This window comes from Diabrotica virgifera, chromosome 3 (assembly GCF_917563875.1).
Source record: "Diabrotica virgifera virgifera chromosome 3, PGI_DIABVI_V3a".
Classification (NCBI taxonomy): domain Eukaryota; kingdom Metazoa; phylum Arthropoda; class Insecta; order Coleoptera; family Chrysomelidae; genus Diabrotica; species Diabrotica virgifera.
The window spans coordinates 75,050,051-75,069,456 of NC_065445.1; the positions used below are offsets into that span (position 1 = coordinate 75,050,051).

Below are 19,406 nucleotides of genomic sequence, written 5' to 3' on the forward strand. Positions count from 1 at the left end.
TAAGGCTCGAAATTCTACATAAATTATTACTTTTACTTAAGGGCATAAGCGCAAAATATCGCCTCTAATGCATTTTAAATGCATTCATTTTTTCGAATCCTGAGAAAACTAATAAGTATTTTTAAAAAATTTAAACGCAGAAAGAAATATTACGTTATTATCGAGGGTTGAAGGTCCCTGAAAATTTTTATAATGTTTATTTTAATAAGTTACAGGGGTAAAAAAAGAGAAAATTTAGTGTGATTTTTAATTTCAAATATCTCATTAAAACTTTTTGTTTATTCTAAGGAACTTTCGGCCCTCGGTAATAATGCAATCTTTCATTCTGCGTCTAAAGTTTTCAAAAATACTTATTAGTTTTCTCAAGATTCTAAAAAATGAATGCATTTAAATAGCATTGGACCAAAATTTTGCGCCTACCTCCTCAAGTAACTATGGTTTAATTCCCAAAATGCAATTAATGCAACTAAGAAAAATTATTTGTAATGTTTTTCTGAAATGTAGTGGAATATGGAATAATTTTAAACGAATTGATAAAATGTTAATTATTTACAATAAGAAACACTTTATCTTTTAACTAAACTACATTGTATTATGTATTTATTAAGCGTTAAATGTGTTTAAGGGCTTTAACTGATTTACACAGTTTACAGTGGAAATTAAATACAACAGACAACCTTTAATAATTATAAATTAGTTTTTTACAGTGTTCTCGGACTGTCAGTAATTTGTTTACTTGTGAACTAATATTAAATTAGATGTTTATACTTACTGACAATATTTTTTATAATAGATGTTCAAAGTGAGCTCCACCTGCGCGAACACATGCATCGATACGAGAATCCAGTTGTTGGTAATGCCATAGTTATCTAACTTATGTCGAATGGTTTCTGCAGCATCAAAAATTCGTTCCCGTAATTCGGCTTCTGATTGGATTTCATCTCGGTTATCATAAACTAACGATTTCAGATGTCCCCCAAAAATAAAAATCCATTACATTGAATTCGGGACTTCGGGGAGGCCAAAGAATGGGTCCATTCCTACCAATCCAACGATAAGAATACGTGGTATCCGGAAGATTTTTCACAACTCTGGTAAAATGTGCTGGGGCTCCGTCATGAAGTAACCACATTTCACGGCGTGTTTGCAATGGCAGGCCTTCAAGCAGTACCGGCAAAAAATTTTGCAAGAAATTGCAAATTTGTTCTACGTATTCATTGAAAATTTGTCCTACGTATTAAATTAGAGGTTTCGTCACCACATATGTGGCAATTATGAAAATTATACACACCATTTCTCGTGAAACATGCCTCATCCGCGCATAATACTTTAGATGGAAATTCAGGTTCTCTGACGAGTTTATCTTGAAACCACCTACAAAATGTTAATCGTCGAGGAAGATCGCCTTGGTGTAAATCTTGTTCTCTCTAGTAGTGATATGAATGTAGAAGTTCTTCCCGAAATGTTCTATGAACAACCTTTTTCGATATGCCAACCATTTTAGCTACCGCTTGTGTGCTTACATTTGAATTATTCTCCACAGTATCTAAAATGTCGTCTTCTACATTCAATCGATGGATACTTCTTGTTCTCCCACTATTTTTTTTTTTTTTCGTTACAACAGAACCCGTTTCTAATAGTCTTTGAGAAACATTCACAAAAGTTCGAGGATTAGGAGCTCGCTTTTCAGGATACCGATGCACATAAAATTGAACACCTAAATTACTGTTGCATGGCGCTTCTCCATAAACAATCAACATATCATGATATTCTCGGATGGAAAACATTTTCACGGTGACACTAAACACAAAAAATGTTCCAATATATCTCGTAGCGATGAAAAAAGTACCTACCCTTTACAAAGTAACGGATATACTATTTGAATTACCTACCGATTCCTCGTTGTTTTGGTAAAGACTCGTTCTTTTGGTACAGAATAAAACTAATAAATTAAGCGAAATACCGGATGTCGGTATAATATCAAACGAAACAAATTCTTCTTTTGTTTGATGTTGAGGCGACCACAACAGGTTGTAATGTAAACACTTACGGGTATTCCGATATGGACAAGGGTCTCATTGATATTTACATTTTATTACTTTACAGATACAACAGTAATAAACAGGAACCCATTATTTTCTCTAATTGTGACTGTGTACCTTTAGCTTTTTGTATTGCAGAGTTGCCATATTTTAATTTGCATGGCAAAATGTATTTTCGTTTTTGGCCAAACCGGTGAATTTAGAAAAAAATGTTACTTACTTAATCCAGAACTCGTCTACCTTTCGGTGTGAGTTGTTACGGAGTTAGGTTCTCCGTCGTTTTCTTCCACATTTCCTTCCATTTCCTTCTATCCATGGCCAATGCTTTTGTTTCCTCCCATTTTATTCCTCTTTTGTCGGCAGCTTCCCTCACTTCTTCTGTCCACGTCTTTCTTGGTCGTCCTCTCTTCTTTCTTCCCATATCTCTCGCTTCATATATCTGTCTTACTATTTTTTCTTCTCCTCTTCTCAGTACATGTCCGAGCCATCTAAATTGTCCTTGTTCGATTGTTGTTGTAACTGGGTGTATTTTCAGATTTTGTCTAAAGGTTTGATTTCTAATTTTATCTTTCCTTGTTTTTCCCTCTATTGTTCTCAAAAATCTCATTTCTGTGCTTATTAGTCTATTTTTTTGCCTTTTTGTTAATGCCCAAGATTCACAGGCATAGGCTAGAGTGGGTTTCACAATCTTTTTTACTATTTCGATTGTTATATTCCTAGGTATTTCTTTCTTTTTAAAAAAGTTACTCTTAATACTATTGTACAGCTTACCAGTCTTTCCAATTCTTTCATTTATCTCATCTTCTAATTTTCCATTCCGGCTTATGATTACCCCCAAATACTTATATCTGTCTACCTGTTCAAGTTGCTTGCCATCTACTTCTATTTTGTGTTTTCCGTTTTGTCTTTCAATTATCATTGTTTTTGATTTTTCTTTGTTTATTTTCATGTTTATGATTTTTAGCTCTTCATACAATATGTTTATATTTTCTTGTAATCGTTTTTCTGACTCCCCAATGATCACCAGGTCGTCTGCGTAGCATAGTTCTGTCATTTGTATCATTCTCAACTTCCAATATCCTACATTATATTTTCTACATTTGTGTTTGCAGTTTTTTATTACGTCATCTAGTACTAGGTTAAACAGGAGTGGACTCAGGACACAACCCTGTTTTAATCCAATGTTGCTGTCGAATACTTTTGATTTTTCATTTCTTGTCCTTACATAGCTTTTCGTTTTTTCATATAAACTCTCGATGCATCCTATTAGACCTTGTTCAATTTTTCTCTTCTCTAGTATTTTCCAAATATCTTCTCTTTTAATTCTGTCGAAAGCTTTTTCCATATCTATGAAACATGCATGTATTTCTTTTTCTGTTTTAAGAGCTTTTTCTATTATTTGTCTGATTATGAAAATCTGATCATTCGTCCCTCTTTCTTTTCTGAAACCACTCTGGCTCTCCTCAAAGGTGTTCTCTAGTTTTTCTCTTAGCCTGTTTTCTAGTATACTAGCATAAAGTTTTCCTACTGTGCTTCCTAGTGTTATTCCTCTATAGTTTGAGCATTCTTTGCTATCTCCTTTTTTATACAATGGTGTTATAATGCCTATCTGCCAGTCTAGTGGTACTTTCTTCTCTTTCTTAGCTTGGTTCATGATGTTTAATAATTCTTGTTGTCAGAAAAAAAAATCTTATAAGTCTTTTTTGCTCTACATGATGCCTTCTACCTACACCTTTAAGGAACGCACTATTTTCGGGGACACCCTGTATATAGAGCAATAGTATACCTACATTAAAATTTTCTGTTTAGAGATCAAGCCTCGATGTAGAAAACTTGCAGAAACAACGATCTCAAGTACCTGATTCATCTACGCACACCAAGAAAATATCGGTTACAAAAACTCACAAAACAACTTGCAGGAAAGCTCTTTCTGGATCCGCTAAACTGGATTCGGTAGCGAAAGAAGCTAAAGATAGTTTAAATCATATCAAACCGTTACCTCCTGGCTTGCAGTACGATCCTAAAATGGGATCAAAGTGTTGTTGCGAAGTAGGCGGTTGTATTAAATGGATGAGGGAGCTGCTCGAGAAAGATATAGCTTCGAGACAAGAACAGGTAAACGGGTTAAATATGATAATAATTGTTATAGAACTAAATTATTTCGTCTATACTGAAATGATTCATTTACTTAATTCATCCATTCAAATTTATTTTTAAATTAAACACACATAAGCCAGTCAATGATACAGAATATTACCTCCGAATTATATCCTACTGCATGGATTTTAATGAAATTTTGTGAATGATCTCTACTTATCGCCTATTGCTAAGTCTACCCTATGCCGAAGCGCGCTTTTATCTTGGGGGTGGTTACCACCCCTTCTCGGGGGTGGAAAATTTTTGTGTCAAAATAACCACGGAAGTAGCTAGAGAACCAACTCTAAGCAAAAACTGTTGTATATATTTTTTTTGAAAACTCAATACTTTTTGTGTTGTTCGTGGTTGAAAATTTCCCATTTTCATTCAAAAATGACACCTTTTCGGCTGGTTTTTTGCGAATACCTTAAGAATTATGCATCTAACGAAAAAAACTATATAAAACATTTTTTTAGCTTATGAAAAATCAAACAGATTCGCTTCTTCGTAAATCTTCTAGTGATAATAAAAAAAGAGATATGGTAGGTGAAAAGAGATTTTTTTGGTGCCTGCTCAAATCGCTGTATTCAACTTAAAACAACAGAGAAATGGTCAGTTTTAAGGGGATAATGCTACAAATATCTTTTGTAGTGCTTGAAAAGACCTTTAAAACGAGCACTGTTAAAATGTCAATTACATTCAAACTAAGCGAGATATGGTGCAAAAAAAAAGAATGTGTGTGTACTTTGTACGCACGTAAGAAGTTATACTTCTATTATATGATTTAAACGAAATTAATATACTTTTTATTTATATTTTATTTAAATATTAAACTAATTTATACTTACTACTTCTCAAACATTTTTATTAAAACAGTGACAAAAATTAAAATAATAAAAGAATAAAACACACACAAACACATCAAAAATGCCACAAATGATTTCTGAACATTAATTGTCGGAAAATTTTTTAACTAAATACGTATTTTCTGAAAATAAAATTATATAATAAATATACTTACAATCATAAAATGTATAAAACAAAATAAAAAAATAAAAGTTTTTATTGGGATTCGAACCAGCTATCAGCGCGGTTGGTATATTGGGGTTCATTCGCCTTAAACGCTTCGCCACGGAGGCAATGTGTCGTTATGTGCGAAGCTCGACTAACTAAACGGATTAAGCTTTTGACATTTTTGAAATGATTTAGAATTGAAAAAATACAACAAAACATAGAGTAAGAAAACAATATATTAGGTGAACATTGATAGAAATTTTGATGGTAATCAAATTATGTAAATAAAAGTATTACATACTATGTATTTTGGTAGGTTCAAATAGGTAGGTACCTATGATACATTTACAATTATTATTACGTACCTGTTGCTTTTAAAAACTATTTAAATGTCACTACAATTATAAACTTTTTTGTTTCTGTACTCACAACAATAAAACTAATATATTATACATTTGTTTACCTTCATATTGAACAATTATTTATTATTGACAGATCATTTCAACACCCAATCAGAGCCCGTATAACGACTAATACCATACTGTCGGTGTGCGCATGCGCGCAGATCAATATAAATAAACCCTCAATCTCAATCGCGCCTAAAGAAGTATAACTTCAAAAAAAATGGTAAATAATTTATTTTAAAATAAAATGCGAAGTAAATTTAACACCTCATCCACTAAAATATAAATATATCGTTTTACTTCTACAATACCTTTTATTATAATGTTATTTCTATGTTCAAAAAGTTGGACGGGTTTATGATTTTTGAAAAAATAGATCAAATTATAAAGCGCTTTTTTAAAATTTCTTAAAATCTTCCTTTTTCTGTATGTAACTCGAAAATGATAAGAGATACAGTAATGAAAGGAAAAATAAAATGTCATCTGAAAAAACCCTACATTTTTATACAGCATCTTTTTTTCGTATCTCTTATCATTTTCGAGCTACATGGAGAAAAAGGAATATTTTTAAGAAAATTTAAAAAAGCGCTTTATAATTTGATCTTATTTTCTTCAAAAATCATTTATTTTAAACCCGTCCAACTTTTTGAACATAGAAACAACACTATAGTAAAAGGTATTGTAGAAGGGAAAACGATGCATTTAAATTCTGGTGGATGAGGGGTTAAATATACTTCTCATTTTTCCTTAAAGTACATACATTAGCAATCAATTTTTTTGCACCATACCTCGCTTAGTTTGAATGTATTCGACATTTAACAGTGCTCTTTATAAAGGTATTTTCAAGCACTACAAAAAGCATTCGTAGAGCATGCACCAAAAAAAAGCTTTTTTCATCTACCATGTCTCCTTTTGTATTATAACTAGAAGATTTATGAAGAAATGAATCTCTTTGATTTTCATAAGCTACGAATATGTTTTATATAGTTTTTTTCGTTAGATGCGTAATTTTTAATTCGCAAAAAAACCATCCGAAATGGTGTCATATTTTCAACCACGAATAACTCAAACAGTATTGAGTTTTCAAAAAAAATATACAACAGTTTTTGCTTAGAATTAGGTTCTCTAGTTGCTTCCGTGATTATTTTGACCAACAAATTTTCTACCCCCGAGAAGGGGTGGGAACCACCACCAAGATAAAAGCGCCATAGGATATAGGGTAGATTTTGTTTCTCGAGCTATTCCCTACTTACAGTGAAAATAGCAAGTAAATAATTGATGCAGTACTGACTGCACTATTAATTTATTAGTTTTTATTTCATTTATACACACTGAGACATATAATTATATATAAATATTTATTTTCACAACTTTCCCCAATAAATCTTTTCCCCAATAAATGAATGGTTCATTTTAAAACTCGGGCAAAGGAATGTCTGAGCGTTTTCGAATGATTCTTATATTAGAGGCCTCAGAAGCCAATCGGTGTAAGTCAATAATTGTTTGAAATAAGATACAGTGGAACCTCGATAAGTCGGATTAATCGGGACCGCAGCCGATCCGGGTTATCGAAAATCCGGGTTAGCCGGAGAATATGGTAAAAATTAATAAAATACATATAAATAATAAAGAAATACACATTACAATAATTGCAAAAACATAAAATACATATGCACAGTACTTCTAAATTACGTACAGTTGTATACAGTATTGTTTATTTCTTGGTAAAAAACTCAGTCAAAGTGAAAAAATGTTTGTTTGAGCTGATAAAAATCAGTCCGGGTTAGCCGGACTTCCGGGTTATCGGAGGCCGACTTATCGGGGTTCCACTGTAATAAGATGTTTGTGAAAATAGTGGCAAAAAAAGGAGGAGCCATTAAAAATAAATAGACTGTCTTTATTGATCATAATACAAGTAGTATATTCATCAATTCAAACAAGGACAAATTATTTGTCGTTGGTGTATTCTTTGGTGTTGCATCTCATAAGTCATTTTTAGGGAGAATTTGACTTACACCGTTTGACTTCTGAAGCATCGATTTCAGCTACGGTCCTGTATTCTCGAACGGCATGGAAGCAGACAGAATTCTTCGAACGCATTGTCGGCTGGTAGAAAATTCTACAGACATTCTGACTCTTTCCATCCTGGGCTCAAATAATGAATAATTATCTTCTGGTCCTGGTCTTTCTGGTCCTAAATGTTAGCTTAGAAAGAGGACTATCAGAGAGCAATCAAGGTGGCATGTTAGTTGTCAAATTGGCGTAGTTTCTTCGTTATCATCGTAGAGCAGGTAATGAAGACTGTAGCTTCCCGTTAAGAATAAGAGATGCCACTCCGCAGGATTTTCCCGCTAACTATATTCACTTTTATATAGCGTTGATAAGTATTTGAATATCAAGAATGTTGTTCCTTGGAAACAGTTAGATTTGTAGATGTATTAACACCCTAAATCTCTTGTAAATTGGTGTAAGTACAAGAGATCTGTTTAGGCCAAAGCAATCTCATACATAATACGTAGTATAGAGGATTGATTCACTTATTTTGGGAAAATTTTAACAGAATCATTGTCGGCAACATACATAATAATTCTTACCACTCTTTAATATTAGCTGAAACAAACTTATTGGTGCATACTTCTTTAATTTAAAAAATATGTATAATTATGAATAATAGAAATATCTAATATTAAACTTAGCCGCTGTTTCTTGAAAATAAAATTATAAAATTATTATAATTTGAACAACTTGTTATAAGCATTTGTATTATTCGTGCTGTTTAGTTCATTTGAGATAGTTGTATACTTTTAAAATCGATATTTATATATTTTCAAAATATGAGCTTTTTAACGAATATAATTTTGTATGGGATTAAACCAGAATTGATAGTAATTTTACATTTGCTTTGACGTTTCGATTTACAGTCTGGATATCGTCTTCAAAAAAATTCTGAAATAAAAATTATATTGATATAAACCTGTAATATCAATTATTAACCCTTACTACAGGTGAAGATCATTCATAATTTTTATTTCAGATTTTTTTAGCCTTCCGTATTGGAAATAGAACCACAGCAAATGTAAAATGTATTATCATTACGATCAATTGTAGTATGGTTGCATTCAGGAGAAGAAAAAGTGAGGGAGCAGTTCCCGATGGAGCGGTAACAGTTGTGTTTCGTCATGTGAACGCTCCGCTCCCTAAATTCGTGACAGCCTATCACTTTCTGTTATATGTGAGGTTATGCAGTGATGAGCGCGCTAATAACCGGCAAAATAGCGCAAAAGATGGAAAACATAATTCATTGCGAAACAAAAAAAGATGAAACTAGTGGAAGTGGAAATAATCGTTATAAACGTATACATTAACATTACATAGTTTCCCACCTGTAGACGTCTGTGACAGGAGTATTTTATAAAATTCTACTGTCACAGTGACAGTTGTCATACTCCTCTGATACGTCTAAAGGTGGGAAACTATGTAATTTAATGTTAATTTATACATTTATAACGATAATTTCCATCTCCACTAGATTCATCTCTTTTTGTTTCGCAATGTATTATGTTCTTCATCTTTTGCGCTATTTTGCCGGTTATTAGCGCGCTCATCACTGTATACTTGCCTCTGCGCAATAAATTGTTTTTTACTGCATAATCATGGTCAAGGACCATGGATTATTTACCGTCTGCGCTATTTTCCAATTAATAATATAATTAGTACTTGACGCCATCTTTCAACAAGTCTGTTAACAAAATCAACAAAAGTAGCATACGTTAGACGGAGGTGGCGGAATTAAAATGAGCTCACTGCCATCGCGACCGTTCCGTAACACGTTCCGCAAGTAGCGCCACATTCAGAGAACGAATTCCCAACAGTTTCGGGACCGCTCCGTCACTTTTTGGTCTCCTGAATGCGACAATTGATTCTGCATGTGACTAATTTTTTACTTTTAAGTTGCACTCAATACTGGCTACGAGCACGTGTGCTTGGTTATGCAGTAACTTACATACAGCCACTTCCAGTCGATGTCAAAATTTGACACATAGCACAAAATTAATATCTTCATTTAATAGACAGTTTTGTCTTAGTTCAGTGCAAATTTAGTAATGGTCACTTTGTTTTTCATGTTTTAGGCTTCGCAGCAAATTGAATCTTTACGAAAAGAAAAAGAATTTTATTTAAAGGAATACCACAAATTATTAGAACATAGCAAGTCAACACCACGATTTGAGAAATCCAGTAAAGTAAGTAATATATAAATATATTCCACTTATTTATAGTATTATAAAAGAGGGGACTCCTTGTAGGAGAAGTTGGAGTGTTGAAGAAGGGCTAGGATAAAATAAATCTAGATAGACTAGTGTGGGAAGCTAGTACGCTAACTTGGATATTAGTAAAAGACCCCATAAGAAGAGGAAGGATTTAAGGTTAGCAGGAATGGTTGGGAACATCGAATTGGTTGAGGAAAAACTAGGACGAGTGAGAGAATTTAAATAATTTAGCTCCTACATAACGGAAAATGTGACACTAGATCGAGAAATTGCCAACAGGATATAGTACGGGATCCGAATACAGGTCGATCTGTACCCATCTGCTTGCCGGATGAAACATTCTTTTGATTAAATTACATAGAAAAATATTTCTAGCATGTATTGCAGATCAAAGTCGTGTCATAGCTATCCTTAAGGGGGGTAGTAGGGGTTGAAATCAATATTTCAAGCACATTTTTTTAAAGTATGGTAGAATTATTTTTTTGAAGATATTCTTCTTTAGCGGCGTTTCGATTGAGGGCAAAATTGTACATAAATTTGCGCGCCTGCGCACACAGACAGCATGTAGTTCATTGCTAATCTTTCAAGATAGGTATGTATGTATCTGTAACCGTGCAAATAAGTCATTAAAACAATATATTAGTGTTTTTAGTAAATGTATTATTTATTATAATTCTTGTGTTTTTGGATTTGTGTTTCTCTGTAGTAAAATAATAAATATTATGTAGGCATAACATTTTTACACTATTTGTCGCCGTGTTGTGTAATTATATCCGAAACTTACACGTCAATTACAAGGACCTCGCTGGAGTAGTTGGTAGGGCGTTAGCTCCGAGATTGGAAGGACGCGGGTTCGAATCCTGGGCGATTCATTTTTTTTTTATTTTTGGTTGTTTTAATAAAAAAATTTTGAAAGTGGTAGATAAGAAAGTTACTTTAATTTTTAAATAAAATACAAATAACCTGTTAAGTATATTTACTTCGTTTAAATTACCTATATAATAGAAGAATATCTTCTTACGTGCGTACAAAGTACATACACATTCATTTTTTTAATTAAATAGGCATATTTATTACAATTCATAGATTATTCAAGAAAAATTTCAAGGAAAAATATTGAAAACTAAGCCAACGGTGGCAAATTTTTGAGGTGACACCTCAAAATATAATGAATTTTGCGGTGGACATCAGAACTCATCATTGGATCATAGTTAAAAAAAAATTCAAAAATATTTTATTACCTTTTGAGTTTTTAAAGGTAACGCTGTCCAGTTTTTTTAAGTTTATCGACTTTTGACTTTTTGATATCACTCAAAACAACGATTTTTTTGCGAAATAGGGTAAAAATCAACATATTTATTATTGTTCAACAAAAAATAAGCATAAAACAAAAAATATCTCGACAGCGTTACGTCAAGGAATGTCTAAAGAAAATATATACAAAATTCCAGGTGGGTCGGTCAAGTAGTTTTTGAGTTACAATGTCTACAGCCTTTGAAAAAAGTAGTTTTGAGGAAAAAGCGTTTAAAGTATTGTCAACTGTTATTTTCAATATTTTTTTTGTCTGTTAAATCGTAAAATGATGCACACCTGAATATATTTTTGAATCGCGGAGTAATTTACAAAAAAAATGAGAACAGCTGTTGACTGTTGTTCACTGCGTTCAAGCGTGCTGGTGCGACTCGACGGTAGAGATATTCAACACTATCTCCCTACCTCCCTACCTTCGACTCGCTTTGCAGCAAGTTAGCGCCAGCGTGCTTGAGCGTAGTGAGAAACGGTCAACCGCTGTTCTCATTTTATTTTGTAAATTACTCCGCGATTCAAAAACATATTCCGGTGTGCAACACTCTACGATTTGACAGACGAAAAAGAAATTGAAAATAAAAGTGGCAATACTTTGACAAAAGGCTGTAGACATTGTAACTCAAAAACTACTTAACCGACTCACCTGGAATTTTGTACATATTTTCATTAGACATTCCTTGAGGTAACTCTGTCGAGATATTTTTTGTTGTATTCTTATTTCTTGTTTAACAATAATAAATATGTTGATTCGCCATTTTTTGCAAAAAAAAATTCGTTGTTTTGACTTCTGAGTGATGTCAAAAGTCGATAAAACTAATAAATCTGGACAGCGTTACCTTGAAAAATTCACAAGTTAATAAAACCTTTAGATCTTTAGACTCAGAATAGAACAAAAAAGTTTAATATGGTACGGGCATGTCCAGAGAATGGGACCAACAAGATGGCCCAAGAAAATGATCCAGTATGCACCACCCGAGAGAAGAAAAAGAGGCAGACCGAAGAGAACATGGATACAAGATGTAGAGAAAGCAATGAACAGTAGACAACTCAACGAGGAAGATATTCGTGACCGAAAAGCATGGCGAATAGGATGCGGGAAACGGCGGATGCTGTAGAACACCCGATATATATGTAATAAAATCTTTTTGAATTTTTTGTTTACTATATGATCCAATAATGAGTTCTGATGTCCACCACAAAATTCATTATATTTTGAGGTCTCACCTCAAAAATTTGCCACCGTTGGCTTATTTTTCAATATTTTCCTTTAATTTTTTCTTGGATAATCTATGAATTGTACTGAATATGCCTGTTTAATTTAAAAATAAAATAATTCTACCATACTTTCAAAAAAAAATGTGCTTGAAATATTGATTTCAACCCCTACGGCCCCCCTTGAGGATAGCTATGACACGATTTTGATAGGCAACCCATGCTGGTCGTGTTTGTTTATGTATGAAATTTAATAAAAAAAATGTTTCATCCGGCAAGCACATGGGTACAGATCGACCTATATTCGGATCTTAGACTAATACAGGCTGGTTGGTGTAACTGGGAGTGGATGAGCGGGGAACTCTGATCGAAAAATAGATAAAGGGCTGAAAGAAAAGATTTATAAGAGTGAGGTGAAGTGCACGTTAATGTACAGCGGTGAACTGTGGCCTCTGAGGAGAGTTCAGGAAATGAAGATGTGCGTATTGAATATTTATTACTAAGGTTCTAAAATTGTGAAAAGTCTTTAAGAGCACACAGTAGCGATCAACAGGTAGCAACAAACGCGGTCCAAGATTACAGAAGTTCTGCGAACTTTCAAAAGTGAGGCAACAGGGCGTCGGTAATTCGACACTGACAGTGACGTTTATACTATCAAAAACAATAATTTTTATACACATAGGTGCGAAATGTTGCCAAGTCAGTGACGTTCGATTTCTTGTTATAAAAAAATCGATTTTTAGTAGTTCCAATGTGACACAAAATCTAAGCACGGGATAAAAAAGTTTATTTGAAGAAAGTGTATTTTTTTGTCTTTCTTAATGGCGGTACAGACTCCTTTTTGCAATATTTTATTTAGTTGTAGAGTAATTTCCACATACTAACATATTTCTCAAAATTGGGCTCTGTACCGCCATTCTTTATTATATTACGAATAAGTGTGCCAAGTATCTCGATAAAATATTCAAAATTACAGCCGCAATCTTGGAATGCGTTTGTTGCTACCTGTTGATCGCTACTGTTTCCTCTTAATATTGCATTCATAAATGGTATTGTTAATCAACTATTGTGTCATATTAATTCTTCTTCTTCTTCTTTTTTATAGACATGACTGTCTGTTTTTTAATGTGCCTCTAGTAAGTTGTCATTCCATCGTTTTCGTGGTCTTTCCACTGATCGTCTTCCTATTGGGAAACCCTTTCTCGTTGTTCCTGCTACTATATTTGTTGTCATTCAGCTTATGTGGTCATTCCATTCTATTCTTCTGTTTTTTATCCAGTTATTAATGTTGTCCACCTTGCATCTCCTTCGTATCTCTGCACTTCTAGCTCTGTACCATAGAGTCTTACCATCGATTTTTCGAAGGGTTTTCATCTCAGTTGTTTCGAGCAATCTTTTTGTCCTCTCTGTGTCGGGTCGTGTTTCTGCCGCGTATGTCATTATTGGTCTGATGACATTTCCGATTTTGTAAATTCTGCCTTTCATTTCTTTTCCGATATTTTTATTTCTCCATATTGTGTCTTTCAGGCAACATGTGGCTCTGTTTGCCCTATTCACTTGATCTTCCACTACTGTTTCTAGCCGTCCGTAGCTAGATAGTGTGATGCCTAGATATTTAATCTCCATCACTTGTTCTATCATTTGACACTCCAGCTCCAGTTTACATCTTATTTAATTTGCTGTTATATTCATGCAGTTTGTCTTTTTTGGGGAAATTAACATGTTAAATTTTATGGCGGTTATGTTAACTTGGTGCAGCATGCGTTGTAAATCATCTTCACTTTGAGAGATTAGTATTGCATCGTCTGCATAGCAGATTATTTTAAGTTGTTTTTCTTCCATTTGGTATCCTTTTTTTAGTTCTATTTTTTTTTTTATTATTTCATCCATGATCAGGTTGAACAGTACAGTATCAAGGAATAAATCCCCTGTCTTATCCTATTGTCAGTTTCAATTGGGTCAGTTAGTTCATCTTCTACTTTTACTTTTATTGTATTGTTCTGGTAGATGCTTTCGATCGTGTTAATTATTCCTAGAGGTACCTCTCTTGAGTATAACAAATGGATAACGTCCTTTAATTTGACTGTGTGAAATGCTTTCTTAAGGTCCACGAAATATAAATATGCCGGTTTGTTGTATTCTAACGATTTCTCTTGAACTTGCCTCATTATAAATATAGCGTCAGTGCATGATCTTCCCGACCTAAAACCTTGTTGTTCTTCTGCTAATGTTATAATTTCATTCAGTTTGTTTGTTATCACTTTGGTTGTTAATTTTAATGTTGTGTTTAATAAGTTAATTTCTCTGTAATTCTCCGGGTCAGATTTGTTTCCTTTTTTGAAGAGAGAGATATTAGGATGTTTGATCTCCATTCTTGTGATATTGTGTTTTGTTATATTATTTTTTGTATTAGTTTTAATAGTTGTTTAGTCAGATTTTGTTCTCCGTATGTCCTCCGTGTTACTTCATATAAATTGTGTTGTATTAATTAACATACTCACGGTAAAATATTACTTACGCCTTTTTCATATATAATTTATACCATTTTATACTGTTTCTTACTAATATGTATTTTTTAGCAAGTTGAAGAGTTAACGGATAAAATACGAGAAAAAGAACTGATTATAACTACTCTCCAAGATGATTTAAAAAATGCCACTACCGAAAGGTATGCTTTGTCGTCTAGACTTGAAGCTCAAAATCGGGAAATGACTGACATTGAAACAGATAGATACTGTACGAAGGTAATACCAAATTTGTACCAAATAATAACAATAAGTTAAATGCACTTCTTGTATGCTGTACTTCCTAAGCATCAATTTGAGTTCGGTAATTTTGTAGATTATTGTACAGTTTTAGATTAGTTGGGTACTATACTTTGTTTCACGTTAAGGGGCCGTCCATCAATCACGTGAGGTTTTTTTAGCATTTTTTAACCCCCCCTCCCCCTTGGTGATACATTTTGAGGTTAAGACCCCGTATATCACGTGGATTGAGACATTTCGTGATTTTTTATAGACCCCCTCCCCCCCTTTCGAGCCTCACGTGATTAATGGACGGCCCCTAAGAATAGAACGTTACGCTTATGGAGATCAGTGTTACCAAACCTCTCGGGCACGGGTGGCTGCTCGACTGCCGATATACGATTCATTCTAATCAATACGGCGTGGCATCGGCGCACTTCTATCGTCCATAAGAAATACATGGGGCTATTTCCGCAATGCTCTATTCTTAACGTGAAACGCTCTATAGGTGGATATAATTCAAAGAATAAAAATTTAACCAAAATATCGGCAGATTCTAAATTTTTGTCATTCTAAAACAATGTGATCCGAAAATCTACAGGCCTACAGGGGGCTCATTGCATGAGTGGATAGAACAAGTCTGCTGCGAGTGTGGCTTGTGGGCCATCACTGGATATGTTCCGCTGCATGTGTTGGTAGTAGAAAGAAAAGAACTATATGAGAGAAGAGACCTTGAGCTCACTATGGCCGAGAGAAGACAGGAAAGAGAAAGGTCAATTGAAAGATGGCAGGAAGAATGGAACAACACGGAGCATGTGGCACAGTGGACAAAGATTCTGCTACCTAACTTGAAAGATTGGATGGACTGTGGTCACAGACGACTGGATTATTTCCTGACGCAGGTGCTCACAGGACACGAGTGTTTTAGAGCCTACCTTTCTAGGTTTGGAAAGGCTGACACTGATTAATGTCTATACTGCGGATACCCGTTACACATACGATGCTAGAGTGCAACAGATGGATAATAGAAAGGAACAGAATGAAAAGAGTGACAGGTTTGAATTTTGTGACAGTGCGAGAAATGATTGAGAGAATGACTGAAAATAAATCTGGTTGGACTAGTATTCACAACCATATCCGTGTAGTGATCAAGAAAAAAGAAGAGGAGGAAAAACAGCTGTACCAACGATAGGAGTGAGAGGGAAATATATTGTAAGTAGAAGGTAGAGGGAATAAGTTTTGATGAGAGGCGAATAGGTGAGTTAGATTGTATGAGACAGACTGTGGTAAAGAAGCTCTAATAAAAAAAAACCTAATTTTGGGACCAAAAAAAGGGAGAAAAGAAAGGGCATCCTTACTTACAGTCTGTGGATAAATGAAGGTAAAGTGCTTCGGAAGCGATGTCGACCTTGCAGCCATTCCGCTTTCGGAGCGCTTTATGACAGAGGAGGGTCTGGTTTAGTAGGTGTAGGTAGACATTCGGCGTAGCCTCGGCGAAGAGAGAGCGTTTTTAAAGTGCCTCGGGAACTATCGCTGGGGCTACAAAGAATTAATCCTGCACTAAGGATAGTCAGGCGGCGTTCTGGACTGAGATGTCTTTTGAAGATTCCAGACCCCCCTCAGAAAAGATATAAAAAAAAAGATCCGAAAATCTAAAACTTCAATCGTTGGAATAAAGTTTCTGGTGACAACCTTAGATTTTCCCTAGTCTGCTTTATTCATCTTTCGTTTTCCTTGAAAATTTTAGAAGGCACAAATTCAGGTTGTCACCAGCAATTGATTCCAATGATAGAAGTTTTAAATTTTCGGATCTTCTCATTGTTTTAAATAGACGTTGCTACAGCGTCCATCAACAAATTATTTCATATAATTTTGCTTAGTGAGATGGTTGGTTTTCGTTACGATTCAGAGCAGACCACAGGCCTCTCTAAAGATCCCAAAAAGGTGAAACGTTAGTAAGAAGATGGTTGCCTCTGAAACGGAATGAAATATTAACTCTCTTTTATTTAATTTTTTTAATACATTTTTTTGTTAAAAATGATCATAGAAAAAATCATGTATTGTTCTCGAATTGAATTGTCATTATGAAGCTCGTATTCTATACGACATTCGTCGCTTCGCGGCTCATGTCTTATCCGTCTTACTCGCATCATAATCTCTCTCTCTTGTCGTTTCCCCATTACTGAGGATCGTGATTCCTTCCAATATTCCTAACAATGTTTCTCCATTGGTCTCTATCTTCAGCTGCTCTAAGAGCTTCACAGAATGAGTTTCCAGCTAAATTCTTTATTTGGTCCGACCATCTAGTTGGTGATCGTCCTCTTGATCTTCTCCCCGGAATGTTTCCAGAAACAGTTAATCTCTCCAAACTGTCGTCAGCTCTGCGAACCACGTGACCAAAGAATTGCAGTATTCGTTGCAGACATATTGTGGACAGCCTTTTTTTTGCCGCTCGCATGCGCGAAGAGTCCAAGTCTCTGCTCCGTATAGAAATATTGAGAATACAATTGCATTCACCAGTCTCATCTTGATATTTCGAGAGATAGATCTGTCTTTCCAAACTTTAGTTAGGCGACTCATCGCATTTTTTGCCATACCAATACGTCTCCGAACTTCTGCTTCACAGTTACCATCTTTAGTTATACTAGACCCGAGATAGACAAAGGTCTTTACTATCTAGTATTCTTGTAACATGTTAGTCAGTTGAATAGTGTCGAATCTGTTGACCACCATTATTTTTGTCTTAGCTTTATTGATTTTTAGACCAACTTTATTGCTTTCGTACTTAACTGTTCGCAGGAGATCAAACATTTCTTGCTCATTTGCTGGTATAAGTGTAGGTATATTGTGCATGTTGGACTGGTACAGATTTTTAATAAGTGTCACCAGGTGCATTGGTGCGCCCATTTCTATTAAAATTGACCACAGATTTATCCAGCTTACACAATCAAATGCCTTTTGGTAGTCAACGAAGGGTCTAGGACGTTTCATCGCCGCCGTTTCGATGCCGCCAGTTCGATGCCGATGCCGGCCGATTCATCGCCAGTCAATTAATCGCTATCTGATATATTTCCGAATTTTCGACAGTTACAATTATTAGTTATTTTTAGTATTAATAAGGAATTCTAGGAAATGCGAGATATGACGGCGATGAAATGGACTGGCGATGAACCGGCGGCATTGAAACGGCCGGCGATGAACCGGCGGCATCGAAACGTCCCATTCCGGTCAACGAAGCATATAATCATAGGTACTTGAAATTCTCTAGACTTTTCAATGAGTTGTCTCAGGTTCAGGATTTGTTCCCTTATACCTTTACCCTTTACAATCCCCGCTTGTTCCTGAGGTATTTGGTAATGTAGATAGGTTTTTAATCTGTTTTTGATGATGTGTAACAAGATTTTACTAGCATGTGTTATTAGTGACAGTGTGCGGTAGTTTTCACATCGGGTAGTAGTTCCTTTTTTGTGTAGCGGGATATAAATTGAGGTACACCAATCATATGGCCATTTTCCTGAATTCCAAACAGCAACACAGATAGAATGGATGATATGTAATCCTTTGTCACCTAGTAACTGTAGTATTTCACATGGTATTGAATCAATGCATTGGGATTTATTTCTCTTTAGTGATTTAATTGCATCTTTGACTTTAGCGAGTAAGACAGTAGGTTCTCGAGGGTAGTCAGAGGGCCACTGATTTTCTGCTGATATCTCGTTATTTTTATATAGCTCGCCACAGTAGTTTCGCCATGTTTCCAATATTTCGTCAGTATCGGTCTTTAGATTACCTTTCTTATCTATTACAGACCACGTTTGAGGTTTAAATTCTCTGGTAAGGAGTTTGATCTTCTGGAATAAATCCCTCGGTGCTTTTCGACAGCCATGTTCCTCTATCTCTCTGCATATTTGAGAGATGTAATCAGCTTTGTCTTTGCTGCACTGTTTTCTGATTTCTTTCGATAACGCTCTGTATTCATCGTTTGTTTCGTATCTAGTTTTATGTTCTTTTCTGCGTTGAATCACAGTCCACGTATTATCGGATATCCATGGATTACGGCCAGTGGAAACCGCTGCCTCACAGTCTTTTGCAGCCTCGATTACCTTACCATAATGACCATCATTAAATGCTAGTTGCATAATATACTATGATTTTTAGACTGTCTGCAAAAGGAGAGCAAGGGAATTAGATGTACACCGAGAAGAAGTTAAACATCTGGAGAAAGAAAATTCTGCACTTAAAGGCAGAATACAAGTAAGCGAATATATTTTATTTTTA

The 19,406-nt window shown here is 34.7% G+C and overlaps 1 protein-coding gene across 2 annotated transcripts in view; it reads left to right on the top strand.

Moving 5' to 3' along the window:
• The window catches only part of LOC114335520 (centrosomal protein of 135 kDa), a 268,776-nt gene that overhangs the window by 36,228 nt on the left and 213,142 nt on the right, over positions 1–19,406 (top strand). For both annotated transcript variants that reach the window (XM_028285774.2, XM_028285775.2), the window contains exons 9-12: positions 3,852–4,157; positions 9,727–9,837; positions 14,964–15,128; positions 19,287–19,382. In XM_028285774.2, the coding sequence (XP_028141575.1) occupies positions 3,852–4,157; positions 9,727–9,837; positions 14,964–15,128; positions 19,287–19,382 (678 nt within the window). The remainder of the gene's footprint in view (positions 1–3,851; positions 4,158–9,726; positions 9,838–14,963; positions 15,129–19,286; positions 19,383–19,406) is intronic.